The 16,560-nt window shown below is 41.2% G+C and overlaps 1 protein-coding gene across 4 annotated transcripts in view; it reads left to right on the top strand.

Moving 5' to 3' along the window:
- Positions 1 to 13,910, top strand: part of PAK1 (p21 (RAC1) activated kinase 1) — a 151,053-nt gene extending 137,143 nt beyond the window's left edge. For 3 of the 4 annotated variants that reach the window (XM_032641290.1, XM_032641292.1, XM_032641291.1), the window contains exons 12-15: positions 3,702 to 3,801; positions 4,841 to 5,037; positions 7,804 to 7,941; positions 12,572 to 13,910. In XM_032641290.1, the coding sequence (XP_032497181.1) occupies positions 3,702 to 3,801; positions 4,841 to 5,037; positions 7,804 to 7,941; positions 12,572 to 12,658 (522 nt within the window). In that variant the 3' untranslated portion in view covers positions 12,659 to 13,910. Of the gene's footprint in view, positions 1 to 3,701; positions 3,802 to 4,840; positions 5,038 to 7,803; positions 7,942 to 10,905 lie in introns of all 4 variants that reach the window. The other variant, XM_032641293.1, reaches the window with a different exon arrangement.
- Positions 13,911 to 16,560: the final 2,650 nt, after the last annotated feature.

The following is a 16,560-nucleotide window of genomic DNA, read 5'->3' on the forward strand; positions in this document are numbered from 1 at the left end:
GGGGGCCTCTCACTGTTGTGGCCTCTCCCGTTGTGGAGCACAGGCTCCGGACGCTCAGGCTCAGGGGCCATGGCTCACGAGCCCAGCCACTCCGTGGCATGTGGGATCTTCCCGGACCGGGGCACGAACCCGTGTCCCCTGCATCGGCAGGCGGACTCTCAACCACTGCGCCACCAGGGAAGCCCTCCTTTACCTCTTTTATATGGGTATATATTTTAATCATATTTTTATTCTGCTTTCCTGCTTTATTCATGTGCTATGAAGGAAATAAAGTAGAGTAAAAAGATAGCGACAGAGGAGGTAGTCAGGGAAGGTTTTGCCATAGATTTGAGTAAAGATCTGAATGGTGTGAAAGAGTAAGCCAAGCAAAAATCTAGGGTAAAATACTTCCAGGCAAAAGAAGTAGGAAACAAAGCTTAAATAGGTATTCTCCTCTCTCCTCATTGCTATTATATATCTCAAGTCTGTAAAATGCTTGTATAAGAAGGGAAAATAAATACCTCTGCAAGGCCTCCGTGAAAAGCAGTGTCCTCAGGGGATAGCCACATTTTTGTTAGAGCAAGAAGATGAGGGGAGTATTAGAAGTTGAGCATATTGGGTGCTTTGCTGATAAGAGACTGGAACTTTCTGATAGCCTAATAATAGAAAAGTTTGGGAATGAGGGAGAGTAGAAGATTTAAGTGATTAGAAGATTAGGTTCAGAGTTTTCTGGGGATCAGTATGCTTGGGTTTTGATGATGCAAGATTTGGAGGCATAGCGATGTACTTTTATATTAATATTAGGAAAGATAAAGTCATGTGAAATCAATACTGTCCTAGAAAATATCACATTTTCATTAAAAACCCTGGGATCTAGAACACATACACACATAGGTTAATGGAATTAACACAGGCCTGGGATTCTTAGGAGATCTGATTTCTTTTCTTTGCTGTACCACTAAGGCAGTGTTTCTCAACTTTTGTTTCATTATCTTCCCTCCCCCACCCAGGAGCCTTTTAAGACATTTTTGCCTAATCACATTCCCTTCATGAAATTTGATACCATAGGTAAACTGTATATCTGTTTATATACTGGGGACCTTTGGAAAGCCACAACCATTGTAATATCTAAGACGTTTTTCAGTCACCCCAGGGACTGACTTTCACTGGTTGAGATACATGCAAATGTATGCTTGGGGAAATCAATAAGCCTCAAGTGATTTATCTTAGAAATTGCAACATTCACACTGTATATGCCTTAGGGGTACCATATGGATCAAAAAGCATTTGGAGAAACATTTAAATGTTACCTAAATAGGTGGCATTACTATATCCTTAAGTTCTCATAGAGATAGTTCCCCTTTCTAAAAATATCTTTATTGAGATATAATTCACATACCATATTATTCACCCATTTAAAGTGTATAACTTAATGGGTTTTAGTATATTGAGTTATATAGCCATCACCATAATCAATTTTAGAACATTTTCGACACCCTAAAAAGAAACTCCGTATCTATTAGCAGTCACCCCGCCCCACCCTCTTTCCCAGCCCTCCCAGCCCTATGCAACCACTAATCTATTTTCTGTCTCTGTATATTTGCTGGTCCCAGGCATTTCATGTAAATGGAATCATATAATATGTGCATCTGACTGGCTTCTTTTGCTTAGCTTAATGTTTTGAAGGTTCATCCGTGTTATAGCATATGTCCTTTTACTAGCAAATAAGATTCTATTTACTTATCTTTCCATCAGTTGATGGACATTTGGGTAATTTCCACTTTTTGGCTGTTATGGATGATGCTGTGAACATTCACGTACAAGTTGTTGGTTGGATGTATGTTTTCATTTCTCTTGGGTATATGCCTAGGAGTGGAAATTCTGGTCATACAGCAACTCTATGTTTAAGATTTTAAGGACTGGCCAAAATGTTTTCCACAGTGGCTGTACCATTTTATATTCCCACCAGCAATGCATGAGGGTTCCAATTTCTTGAAATCATCCTTTTTGTTTATATATTTTTTAAATTAATTAATTAAGTTTTGGCTGCTTTGGGTCTTCGTTGCTGCGTGTGGGCTTTCTCTAGTTGCGGCAAGCGGGGGCTACTCTTTGTTGTGGTGCACGGGCTTCTCATTGCAGTGGCTTCTCTTGTTGTGGAGCACGGGCTCTAGGTGAGTGGGCTTCAGTAGTTGTGGCTCCCGGGCTCTAGAGCACAGGCTCAGTAGTTGTGGCGCACAGGCTTGGTTGCTCCGTGGCATCTGGGATCTTCCTGGAGGAGGGACTGAACCCATGTCCCCTGCATTGGCAGGCGGATTCTTTTTTTTTTGTGGTACGCGGGCCTCTCACTGTTGTGGCCTCTCCCGTTGCGGAGCACAGGCTCCGGATGCTCAGGCTCAGCGGCCATGGCTCACGGGCCCAGCCACTCCGCAGCATGTGGGATCTTCCCGGACCGGGGCACGAACCCGTGTCCCCTGCATTGGCAGGTGGACTCAACCACTGCACCATCAGGGAAGCCCCGGCAGGCGGATTCTTAACCACTGCGCCACCAGGGAAGTCCCTGTTCATAATTTTTTACATCCAGAGGCCAAAGTCTCTAGCCTCCTTAGGAAAGCAAGTCATACTTTTCCAGGGAAAAGCCGCTTCTGGATATTGTTTTGCTTTTAATTTAGCCATTGATATGTTCTTAGAAAGGGAAGTATTAAGTTGAGAATATTTAAATAGTATCTTCTAATTGGTTTGCATTTTTAGTGTTTTTTAATCAGTGGAAGCCCCTAAAATTTTAGCTTTCAGTTATGAACTTAAACTAGTAGATTTAGTAGTAACTCTGAGAGTATCTTTTCTGATCCCCATATTTTACAGTTGGGAGATAGCCAGTAGCCCAGAGGGAGTAAGAGATTTGTCTAGAATAATATTGTTGGTCAGAACCATGCATTTTCATTGTTCCATTCAGTCTCTATGTTACTTATTCTGCTTGCTAAGTCTGGGTATTTTCCAAGGTTCTTTTCTTTCTCCTCTATCTCCTATAGCATTTGCCAGTTCCAACCATTACCATAACTTAAAAAGAAAAAAAAAAATCACCTCTTCACGAATGACTTGTAAACATTTATTTCAAGTCCAGTCTCTCTACAGAACTCAAGATTCACATTTGCAGTGGCCTACGGACGTTAGTCTGCAACTCTTTATAGGAATATAAAAACCAGCATACCCCAAACAGTACAAATTTATCTCCTCACCAAAATAAGATTATCCTCCTAAGTTCACTGCTTCTAATATCATTTCCGTTTGTCTAGTTTCCCAAATGTGACTCTCACTTTCCTCCAGTTTTTTCATTACAAAATCCCTTCCATTCTTTCTCAGTATTTATTTATTTTTTGTTGCCTCGGGTTCTTTGTCAAGGTGCTGATGTTCTGTAAACAACTCTAAAATACTTTGGAGGAACTCCCGTAGTTAAAGAAAACTATTATAAGCTATGTTATAATACAGTATGGTCAAGTATATTATAAGAAAGATATAAGGCAGCACGGAATGTTAAAAGAATGCTTAGCTAGGAGACAGGAGACTAGGTTCCAGACCTGCCTCTTCCACTTATTTGGAGTAAGTCCTTTTACTCACTGGGGCCTCTCTTTTGTTATCATCAAATGAGCAGGCTGGATTAGCGATTTTCTGTAAGTCTTCATATTATATGTCCTTTCTTTCTCCCTCTGCCCACACCACTTCAATAGTGCCTGCAGGCTTTGGAGTTTCTGCATTCGAGCCAAGTTATTCATAGAGACATCAAGAGTGACAACATCCTGTTGGGAATGGATGGCTCTGTCAAGCTAAGTGAGTAGGAGTGGTAATACTTCTCTTCCCTGTGGGACCCTGTCTCCTCTGGGATGATAATCATAGAAGAGTAGCTACAAGACTCACCAGAGAATCTGTATTTCCTTGGATATGTGGGCACTTTATATTACTCAGCATTATATAGGATGACATTTCTTTTTTTTTCCCACTCATTTATACATTCAGCCAAAAAACTTTACTGAATGCCCACTATGTGCTAGGACCCGTGATGGGCGCTGAGGATACTTTTGGCTGTATTTAAGTAGTTCTCAATCTAGTATGGGAAACACAAAATACATAATTAGAAGAAAGAGTTTAGTGTAACTTCTTTCATTCAGTCATTCATTCAGCAAACTTTTATTAAATTGTCTGTTGTATGCTGGGCCCTCTGGGAATGAAAAAAATGAGTAAGAAGGCAGTCCTTCTCATTGAAGGCCTCATAATTAAATAAACATATAATTGCAATATAATGGGAATGAACTGCAGGCAGAACATTTTGTTCGAATGTGTAAGGACCAATAGTCCAGACAAACAGGTTGTGTCACAGGTGGATGGGCTGCTTATGGGAGGACTGTTAGCAGTCTCTGTCCCGGGGCACAGGGTGAGGAACTTATTAAAGCAGGGCCATGCCTAGTTGTAGGTGATTAGGGTTTAAGTCCAGGACTCATGCCCAGGCAATAAAGCAAGGACCTAGTTACCAGATACTGGTGTATGGGAATGATTTTCAAGAAGAAAGTAGTACTGGGGCAAGTAATCAAGGTCAATGGGGGTGGCTTGGACTTTAATGCCTAGCGCTTCTGGTTTGAGGAGGGGTAAGGAAGCCAGAGATGATATTTGTTATGTTCCTCCTTCAGGGTTGAACAGGAGACAGGCTAAGAGCTGAAGGTGGCAGTTAAGTGATTCTGGCTTTGGAGAGACAAGGGATGCAGTGGCTAGGATGCAGGCAGAGCTTGATACCTAGGGGTAGGCACATAGTCAATATTTACAGAAGGCATACCCTACATATAAATCCTTTCTGTCTTGTCCTTTCTTTTTCTAGCTGACTTTGGATTCTGTGCCCAGATCACCCCAGAGCAGAGCAAACGGAGCACTATGGTGGGAACACCGTACTGGATGGCACCAGAGGTTGTGACACGGAAGGCCTATGGGCCTAAGGTTGACATTTGGTCCCTGGGCATCATGGCCATCGAAATGATTGAAGGGGAGCCCCCATACCTTAATGAAAATCCTCTGAGAGTGAGTATTACTAGGCCCATATCAAGATGTTTGGGCTGTTGGATTTCTCTTTTCTGGATAAAAACTAGGCACTGTTGAATTTAAAGTATAAATGCTTAAAGAAAAGGTATATTAGCAGTCATTCATTCATTTATTCAATGATTATTTGAGTTTTTATCATGGGCAAGAAACTGTTCTACTGATAATAAATTAATATATAGTAAGAGAAGATAAGAGCTGTGAAAAAAAGCAGAGTAAGTGGCTTAAGAGAATAAGGGGGGAAGGAGGGAGAAGTGTGCTATTTTATTCTAGGTAGAGAATGAAGTCTTCTCTTATAAGTTATTTGAGGAGAAATCTGAAGAAAATAAAGTAGCGAGCCATGAGATTAATCTGACGTAAGAGTTTTCCAGGTGTCAAGTATATAAAGAACTTGTTTTGAGAACGTGCTTGATACATCCTAGGGAAAACCAAGGAGGAGGCCAGTGTCCCTGAAGTGAGTGAACAGAGTGGACAAGGTTCTATGTTAATTTGAAATGTTTATTAAACATCCAAGTGGAAATACTGAGTAGAATTGGGCATAAGAGTTCAGAGTTCAAGGGTGAGAGGTCAGTACTCTAAATATAAATTTATTAGTAGGTATTATATAGTTGGTTTATTTAAAAATCTGAGCTAGTTGATAATGAGATCACTCACCTAGGGAGTGAGGGGAGAGTACTGAGACCTGGGATACTGTCATGTTTACAGGTTAGAGGAGCTAGCAAAGTGGCCAATGAGTAGCCTTCCAGGTAGGAGAACTGAGAGAAGTGTCCTGGAGGCCAAGAGGACAAAGTGTTTCGAGAAGGAGGATGGATCACTGTGTCAAACCTGACTGATAGGTTGCATTTAAGATAACGCTAAGAAATGATCATTAGATTTGCCAGTGTGAAGGTTATTGATGACTTTGACAGTCAGTTTCACTGGAGTGATAGGAATGGAAGCCTAATTAGAGTAAATTCACCAGAGTGGGCAAAGTTGAGATGGCATGTGTAAGCAGTTAGTTTTTACTTTTCATTGTTGTTTTCTTTTAAAGGAGTTTTGCTTTAAGGTAAGGAGTTTTGTTAAGGTAACAGTGGAGCAATATCTTTAAGTGGAGTCGAGGGTTTGTTTGTTTATAACTGTGTTGTGTCTTTGTTGCTGCACGGGGGCTTTCTCTAGTTGCAATGAGCAGGAGCTACTCTTTGTTGTGGTGCGTGGGCTTCTCATTGTGGTGGCTTCACTTGTCGCGAAGCACAGGCTCTAGGTGCGCAGGCTTTAGTAGTTGTGGCATGCGGGCTCCGTAGTTGTGGCTCACGGGCTCTAGAGTGCAGGCTCAGTAGTTGTGGCGCATGGGGTTAGTTGCTCCGCAGCATGAGGGATCTTTCCGGACCAGGGCTCAAACCCGTCTACCCTGCATTGGCAGGTGGATTCTTAACCACCGTGCCACCAGGGAGGTCCCTTTTTTTTTTATTAAAGATATTATTATAGCATGTTTTTGTGCAGATGGGACTGATCTAGTGGAGAGGAAAATGGTCATGTTCAAGAGAGAAGTGACATCTGTAGGAGTGATGTCCTTAAGTAGATGAAGGGGGTTGGATCAAGTACTGAAGTAAAGAGCATTATATTAGAATATGCCCAATTTATCCGTTGTAATAGGAGAGGGAAAGCAGGGTATGTGAATACCGATGCAAGTAGGTTGGTAATTTTGATCATGGGCAAAGGTGAGAGTTATTTTTATTTTCATTTTGTTGTTTATTCCAACCTCCCATTCAGTGCAGGAATTCCCTGTGCATTGTCACTGATAGGTGGTCATCTAATCTTAGTTGGATAGCTCTGATTATTGAAAAGTGCTTTAGTGTACCAAAGTAAAACTACCTTCATAGTTTCTACCCTCGGCCCCCAGTTTTGCCCTGTGGATCCATATGCCACTCATCTTCTTCCACCTTAGAGTGGCCTTGAAAATGATATCAGTAGGGCGTGACAGAAATAAGACTGGGAGTAGAGTCAGAGGACATGAACTTGTGTAAACAGCATGATTCCAGGCATATCTCTTTATGTTTCTGGGCTTTATCTGTGAAATGGGGATGATAATTCTTGCCCTGCCTATTACCCAGAGTTATTGTGGTCATTAAATGAAACAGTATTTGTGTAAACACTTTATGAATTAAAGTGCTGAGTGCTTTAAAAGGTTTAGTTTGACTCTGTTTTTCTTTACCTTTCCCAGGAGATACTTCATGTTAGGGGACCAGGATGGCAACAGTGAAACAGGTTGCTCCTTTACAGAACTCTTCCTTTATACATATTTCTGTCCTGCTGGAAGAGATGAGTTTTTAGATGACTGAAGTGATGGCACCAGGAATAATTTCCTTCAGCAAATGGGCAGGTGTTTAAATCATCAGGCTAAATGAATAATAAACCATTTAGATCTATAATCAAGGATAATAATAAACCCTTGGGTCAGTAACACACTTCATAAGCTTACAGAGTGCTTTTAATATACTATCTTGTTTTATTTTTCAGACATGTGAGATAGGCACTATTATCATCCCTGTTTTACAGATGAAGAAGTTGGAAGTTCACTGGCTTGCACCTGGTTACATGGCCTTTAAATGTTAAACCTGACCCTTAACTCATATTCTTTCCAGTATACCAAAGCTGCCTCTTTGTGTTCTGAAGGCAGAAAGCAGCTGACCATATTTCTAGAGGGCCTGTCTGGGGACCAAGAGAGAACCTCAGTTGGAGCCCAAGGCAATTCTCTGTTTGTGTTGCCAGGCCTTGTACCTCATCGCCACCAATGGGACCCCGGAGCTTCAGAACCCAGAGAAGCTGTCGGCTATCTTCCGAGACTTTCTGAACCGCTGTCTTGAAATGGATGTGGAGAAGAGAGGTTCAGCTAAAGAGCTGTTGCAGGTAACTGTCCCTATGCAGGGAAGCACCTAATTCGAGAAATCACTAAACCAAGGCTTTTTTTGCTTCATTTTTGTCTGTGAGGTACTGGCTGTTATAGAACTAAGCTTCTGTCCTAGCACATCCCATGCTCAATTTGTATTCCTAGTTCCCTCATCTTTAATCCTTGGGCCTTTGCTCATGTTATTCCCTTAGGCTCTTCTTCAGCCTATTAAAACTCTGTACATTCTCCTAGGCTGTATCTTATAGAGTTACTTTCTGAGCTCCTGTTGAGCTTTGCTTGTATCTTCCTCCGGTGCCTGTTTTGTTCGGCCTGAATTAGTCTGGCAGAGTTTGAGTGAGTCTTAATGAGAAGAAACTCTTTGATGTTCAAATCTTATACAAGTTATATTTTACTGGGATAAGCTCAAAAGATAGATTTTCAGTATATCAGAGGGCATTAGTTTAGAGGATAGTTAGTGCAGCTTTTCAAGTCTTCCCAGTTTCTTCATTGGAAACCCTCTCAGATGGTGGGGATGATAGTCTGCTTGTTTGTTTATAAAATTTTTGGCTGCACCACGCAGCACGCAGGATCTTAGTTCCCTGACCAGGGATCGAACCCACGCCCCCTGCAGTGGAAGTGCAGAGTCTTAACCACTGGACTGCCAGGGAAGTCCCATATAGTCTGCTTGTTTGGAGTAAGATCCTCCCAGGCTGTGGGGAACCTGGAGCTGGGGGTTTACCAAGCCTTTTATATTCCACCAGCTTAATCCTGAAATTACAGCATAATTATTTCATATGGTTGTAAAAACTGCTTTTAGCTGACCACATTATTTAACATTTATGTCTCGGGTACAATTTCTCATGCCTAGTGTTATTTTACTACAGTGCCAACTGGTGCTTTAATAAGTATCACATGCAACTTAATGACAGTGATTAATTTGTAGGCTTTCATAGTCAGTTACTTTTGTATTATGAGGACGAAGAGCAACTGGTCAGGGCAGGGCAGGACCTACCATACTGTACTGCATTAAAGTTAGTTATGAACAATTCTGTCTTTCTTACTAGATTATAACTTCTATCTTATTAATCTCTTGTCTCCTCTTATACCTGAGACCTGACTCAAAATAGGTATTCAGTGGGAGAAAACATTTGCGAGTGATATGACTGATAAAGGGTTAATATCCAAACTATATAAACAGCTCATACAACTCAGCAAAAAAACCCCAAACAACCCAGTTAAAAAATGGGCAGAAGACCTGAATAGACATTTCTCCAAAGAGGAAATGCAAATGGTCAACAGGCACATGAAAAGATGCTCAACATAGCTAAGCATCAGGGAAATGCAAATCAAAACCACAATGAGTTATCACCTCATATCTGTCAGAATGGCCATCATCAAAAAGAACACAAATAATAAATGCTGGAGAGGGTATGGAGAAAAGGGAGCCCTCCTACATTCTTGGTGGGAATGTAAATTGGTGCAGCCAATATGGAAAACAGTATGGAATTTTCTTAAAAAACTCAAAATAGAACTACCATATGACCCAGTGGTTCCACTCCTGGGTATATATATGAAAGAAACAAAAGCACTAATTTGACAAGATACATGCAGCCCAATATTCACAGCAGCATTATTTACAATTGCCAAGATATGGAAGCAACCTAAGTGTCCATCAACAGATGCATGGATAAAGAATATTCCATACAGTGGAATACTACTCAACCATAAAAAGAACGAAATCTTGCCATTTATAACAACATGGATGGATTTGGAGGATACTATGCTAAGTGAAGTAAGTCAGAGAAAAATACCATATGCTAACACATATATACGGAATCTAAGAAAAACATGGTTCTGAAGAACCTAGGGGCAGGACAGGAATAAAGATGCAGACAGAGAATGGACTTGAGGACACGGGGAGGGGGAAGGGTAAGCTGGGACGAAGTGAGAGAGTAGCATGGACATATATACACTACCAAATATAAAATAGATAGCTAGTGGGAAGCAGCTGCGTCGCACAGGGAGATCAGCTCGGTGCTTTGTGTCCACCTAGAGGGGTGGCATAGGGAGGGTGGGAGGGAGACGCAAGAGGGAGGGGATATGGGGATATATGTATATGTATAGCTGATTCATTTTGTTATACAGCAGAAATTAACACACCATTGTAAAGCAATTATACTCCAATAAAGATGTTAAAAAAAAATTGTGGGGCCTCCCTGGTGGCGCAGTGGTTGGGAGTCCGCCTGCCGATGCAGGAGACACGGGTTCGTGCCCCGGTCTGGGAAGATCCCACATGCCGCGGAGCGGCTGGGCCCGTGAGCCATGGCCGCTGAGCCTGCGTGTCCGGAGCCTGTGCTCCGCAACGGGAGAGGCCACAACAGTGAGAGGCCCGTGTACCGCAAAAAAAAAAATTGTGAATCACTATATTGTACACCTGTAATTTATATAACATTGTACATCAGCTACACTTCAGTAAAATATAGGTATTCAGAAAATACTTGTTGAATTAAATGGGATTGCTTAAACCTTCATTGAAATGTTACCCTCTGGAATATATTTAGCACCTCTTTGTTATCAGAGTAACTGACTACAGAGCACTGGTCTATTAGATATGAGATCTGAGTTCTGCCAAGTGTAACCCATTAGTTTCTAGCATCCTTTGGGAATAAAATCCCCTTATAACAGGCAGTATAATATAGGATCCTTTGCCTTCTATATGAGGTTTGTTCTGGAAACCCTAAGCTTTGGGAAATGTGCAAATGCTATTCTAAGCCTCAAGATGATATTGTTAATTAGGTCTTAAAATATAGTTATTGAAAGATGAATGCCTTCTAGAGTTTCCTTCCTGATTAATATAACTACTAATAAATAGATTATGTTGAATTTTTACCACATTCTAGGCACTAAGCACTTTATATATTTTTTCATCTATTCTTTTTAATAACCTTGTGAGTTAATAGATTCTTGTTTTCCCATTTCTACAGGTGAGGCAACTGAGGTTTCAAGTGTTCAGTAACTTTTCCATGATTATGTAGCTGATAAGCAGTGGATCCAGGATGTCAACATATGTCTGTTTGGCTCTCAAGTGTGTATGCTCTTGGCCACTGCTTGGCTCAGAGTGTTAAAACTTGAAAGACCTTAGGGCTTATCTCGTCTGCTTTGTTCATTACACAGAGAAGGAAATTGAGGCCTCCCAGTTGGGTGCTGGATCATGCTGCTTTCTCAGCTCGGAGGGGAGTTGTATAAACATGTGATCTGAGAACACTGACTCTTTCATTTGTTACTGTACATTGTAAATATTCAAAACCGTGACTTTCAGAGTCTTAAATCATGCAAGCTTCACATCTTTGTCTCCTGTGAAAACACATATATGGACAGAAATACATAGGGTTTTATGTTTGAATTCGTATCTTCATGATTTAGCCAAGATCTTTTATTCCTTTTGTAGTAATAGTAACTTCTTGCTCTCAGTACCTCTTTATATCCTATCTCTGTCCAAAAAGAAGTTGAAGCACTTCCAGCAAAGAATATGTGTAAATATGTCTATATGTGTGTGTATATACATATACAATATGATTAATAAAGAGACTTATGAGGATGGCAGAAGAATCAAATATGCTAATCATTTGAGTTAAATAGTTTTGTTTAAACATCAGATTTGGTTCTTAGTTTCCTGGTAGCGAGGACAGAAAAGGAGATATGTTAGTTCCTATGTTTCTTATCAAATGGAAGAAACATCCTACATCCTCAAGACATAAAGCTTTTTCACTAGTAAATGTAAGAAAAGTCATTTATAGTTAAGAGGCTCTGAGTTACATAAAGATTCGCTTTCCATAATGTTTTTTTACTGAAAACATAAAAATAGGTTTCATGTGGTGTTTTCTCCAAAACGGTCTTCTTTAATAGTTGTGAGTGTGGCCCAAAATACAGCCCAGTGAAAGTGGTTTGGAAAGGAACCAAGCCATTGAAGTCCTTCCTGGGTTAATTAGCCTTACTAGATTCAAGGATAGAACAACAAATTGCTAGATCAATGCTCCTGAAATGCAGTATCGCAATGTACCATTGGGTCATGATCAATTAATAACCTTCCCTCTGAGCTGATTATCACCATAGTTTGGTCTAACCTAATATAAAATAGAATCACACAATATGAACTGTCTTGTGTCTGGCTTCTTTCATGCAACATAATGTCTGTGGGATTCATCCTGTTGTTAGTGTATCAATTATTTATTCTTTCTTGTTGCTCTGTAATTTTTGTGTGGTATTATATAAATATAATATTATTCATTCTTCCATTATCTTGGACATTTGGGTTCTTTTCAGTTATGACTGTAATAAGTAAAGCTGCTATGAGCATTTTTGTTTGTGTCTTCTGGTGGATTCACAAGCTCATTTCCCTTGGAAGTGGAATCTAGAAGTGGAATTGCTGGGATATAGGATAGATGTGTATTTAGCTGTAGGTAGATACTGCCAAACAGTTCTCCAAAATGATATGTTATCTTTTAAAGATATGCTTCAATTTGGGGATGATGATCTGAAGCTCTCCAGGCAGCACCTTGTGCAAACATGGATGCCCATATCATCTTGTAATGGTTGCTGAGGAAGAATGGTAAATTGTCATGTGTCTTTTGTTCTTTTTCTCCTCTTTAGCATCAGTTCCTGAAGATTGCCAAGCCCCTCTCCAGCCTCACTCCACTGATTGCTGCAGCAAAGGAGGCAACCAAGAACAATCACTAAAACCACATCACCCCAGCCTCATTGTGCCACGCCTTCTGTGAAATAAATGCTCATTTCGGAAATTCCAGCCCCTGATGCTCTTCCTTGTCTTGCTCCTCCCCTTTCCTGATCTAGTGCTCTCAAGACTTTGATCCTTGAAAACCGTGTGTCCAGCATCGAAGAGAACTGCAGTTGACTAATCGGATGATGGCCATTTTAAAATAAGGAATTTGCTCCCAATCTGTGGATGTGAGGGTGGTTTATGATCAAGGGCTTATATGAATAAACCCTTGGACTCCTGTTTCTACATAGCAAAATCCTTCCTCCACCCATCAGTTCTTGACTGTATAAATTTTTGGCTTTATAACATTATCAATTTGCAGTCGGTTGAGATTTTTCTTTAGTGCTTGCTTTTCTATTTCAAAACTGCCCAAACACACTATTGTACTTGAAAATTGGAATAACTTGAGAAATGCCATGGAGGTTGATATTCTTCCAGGGATATGAAATGGCTCTTTTCTTCTGGACCATGACTTTGGCACAGCTGATCCTGATATGGGAGGGAGAGCTACCACATTTTTCTTTGTGTATGCTTCTAGCAGCTGTTTGGGAGGATCTTGACCCAATAGTGTTCCCCACGCTATTTCTTGTGAAATGGTCTTGGCTATGTAGCAGCTTTTGACTCCCTAAATCCCCCTAGGCTGCTGCCCTCATTCTGTCCTTGTTTAGAACGTTGAGAGGTTTCCTAGAGCACATGCTGGGTGAGAGCAGTGTGAAAAGTCAGGAAAAAAAATTTAGCTGCTTTTAGAACAAGGCTGGGCATCAGCACCTGTCCAGCTATACCTATGTGATGTTTCAAGAACTCAGCCTCTTCTTCCATCAGCAATAAGGAGCTAAAAGATTAACTCAGATCTTCTGATGGCCTGAATCTTTGGGTCAAAGGGAACGATCTCCAAATCTGAGGCTACGTGTTAGTTTTGGATGGATTTGTTGGCCTGAGATGATAGTCTGCCAGCTGTGAGGGGACCCTGTTTTTACAATGCATGGCCAAGCTCTCTGCAAATGGAAATGCCTGCACTGGGTGTTGGGGATGTTTGCTACCTCCTGCTATCTTTGTGGTTTTGGTCCTCCCATTATGGTAGGACCCCTGGCCAGCATTATGGCTTGTCATGTCAGCCCCAATGGCCACCTTGTCATGCTCTGAGGTACTACTGCCTCTGCAGCACAAGTTTTATTTCCTTCAATAAAAGGAGATGAAAATATTCTACTTGGAGTATGCCTTTCTTTGTTTCTTTCCTTCCTTCTCCCCTTCCTTTCTTTTCTAATTTTTTATTTTGATATTTTGAAAGTTAAGGGGAAAAAAAATTTTTTTTTCTTCCAGAATCATTTGAGATTAAGTTGCAGATAAGCTGCCCCTTTACCACTATATACTTCAATGTGTATTCTTTATTCTTAACACTTTAAAGTATAATTTAATTAAGAGAAATGGGCCAAAAATGTTCATATATTATAAGGTATTGGCTTAGGTAGTTGTGGAGGGTGAGAAGTCCCATGATCTGCATCTGCAAGTGGGAGACCCATGAAAGCCAGTGGTGTAGTTTGAAGGCCAGACAGCCAGAGAACCATGGTGTAGATTCTAGTCCAAGTCTGATGCCTGAAAACCAAGAGCACTGAGGGTAGGAGAAGATCAATATCCCAGTTGTATAGTCAGACAGAGATCAATGTCCCAGCTGTATAGTCAGAGAGCAGCCTTCCTCTCCCGTTTTGTTCCATTCAGGCCATCAACTAATTGGATGATGCCCACACTGGGGGGGCCATCTGCTTTATTCAGTCCATCAATTCAAATGCTAAACTCTTCTGGATACACCCTCAAAGACACACCCAGAAATAACATTTAACCAGATAATGGGCTTCCCAGACAAGTTGACAGAACTAACCATCACACTCCCCATCCCCACCTCCAAGTGAAGGAGGTAACTCCAGCGAGGACTGAGTGAGCCAACAACTCTTATAAAGCTATGTGGTTATGGCTTTTAGATTAAGGGGTCAAAAGTGATGATTGGTGACCCCCAATATTATGAAAAAAAATACACAGGCACAGGAGAACCTCCATGCAGTTACTGAAAGGACAAGTACAATTGGATTGCTTATGTATAAGGTAGAAGGAATGTTAGATGATGGTATGGCCCATCAGAAGACAGGAATGATGAAGACCCAAAGATTGTACCTCCTTACTTTGAGATTGCAGAAGTAAACTGGTTAGTCTGATGAGGGCTGAGGAATTGTTAGTTAATTACCCCTCTGGAATCTTAGAGTTATCTGATTGGTTGGGTTTTAAAACCCCAGTGTTGGCTGTCCTGTGAACTTTCCAACACTCAGTTTAAGCATTAGAGGGATGACTGTTTATGAAACCAAACAGGACCCTGTGGGGCCCACCTGGGCACAAAAGCAGTTCCATGTCCCCTCCTTTCTTATTTGCAGGATCAAGGCTTCAGCCTTCTAGACCTTACTGAGTTCCAAAGAGCAGATTAAACAGTTTCTAATCAGTGAAGTAAGGAAATGCAGAAACAAAGGAGGAATAATCAAGAAACTGTAGTGCAGGACTTTCTTGATGGTCCAGTGGTTAAGACTCCACACGTCTAATGCAGGGGGTGTGGGTTTGATCCCTGGCTGGGAAACTAAGATCCCACATGCTGTGCAGTACAGCCAAAAAAAAAAAGAAACTGTAATGTAGCCATTAAAGCAGGATCCTGGTTCCTCCTCAAGGGATATACGTAACAACATCTTTGAGTTCTTCTGCAGAAACTAAGGCCCCCATGCAGGTGGAGGATGGTACAGGCTGAGCGCAAGATTCCTGGAACATCAACCTGTTACCTCACCACCAACCAATCAGAAGAAGTCACACAACCCTTCAGCCCTCACCCCAAATTTTGCCTGTAAAAACTTTTCTCCAGAAACCATTGGGGAGTTCAGGGTTTTTGAGCACGAGCCACCCGTTCTCCTTGCTTGGCTCTGCAATAAGCCTGTCTCTGCTCCAGACTCTCGTGTTTCGGTTTGTTTGGCCTTACTGTGTGTCTGACACTCAAACTTTTGTTTGGTAACATTTACTACTGGTATATCTAGACATCCACTCAGATAATGGAATATTCTTCAGGTCCATGCAGCTTAACCGCATATTTCCATGCCTTTCCTTGCCTGCAGAGTGTGGAAACAGAACTCTGAAACTCTCTACTCGTAGACAATCACTGCTTATCTAATTCTATATGAGTACTGAACACATCTGTCCCCTATGTGTTAGTTTTCTATTACTGCATAACAAATTTCCACAAACATCGTGGCTTAAAACAACACAAACTGTCTCGCAGTTTCTATAGGTCAGAAGCTGGAGCATGATGTGGCTGTTTTACCGAATCAGGTCCATCTGGTTGTTGCTCGAAAATCAATACTCGAGAGAAAGAGACAGATGTTGGTAGAAAGGAAAGTTGCTTTTAATCAGAGTGCCAGCAATCCGGGGAGCTGGTGGATTCATTGTTCCCCCAAAACCATCTCCAAAGATTCTGCTCAGCCGTGAAAGCGTTTAAAGGGAAAAAGGGACATAATCTCAGTTAATCGTTGAGATGGAGGTCAGAGTCGTCGCCATCCCACACTGTGCAGGCTTGTGTGCTGGCTTGTTGACTTCGCGTGATTTTTCTTTAGATGCTATCTTGTTCACAGAGTTTGTTCACAATATTACTGAAGGGGAACCTAGGGAAGAGATCTGGTCATCTGTTAATTACTTCATTTCTACTTCTTTGATCTACAGAATGAACCAAGAGATTAGACAAGGTATTGTGTGATCAAAAGATTTGAAAGGTGTGCTAGGGCCAGGGATGAGTAGAGCATGGGGGTGCCTGGTTTAAGGTTAGTGACAAGACAAAAGGGTG

This window comes from Phocoena sinus, chromosome 8, assembly GCF_008692025.1.
Source record: "Phocoena sinus isolate mPhoSin1 chromosome 8, mPhoSin1.pri, whole genome shotgun sequence".
Taxonomy (NCBI): Eukaryota; Metazoa; Chordata; class Mammalia; order Artiodactyla; family Phocoenidae; genus Phocoena; species Phocoena sinus.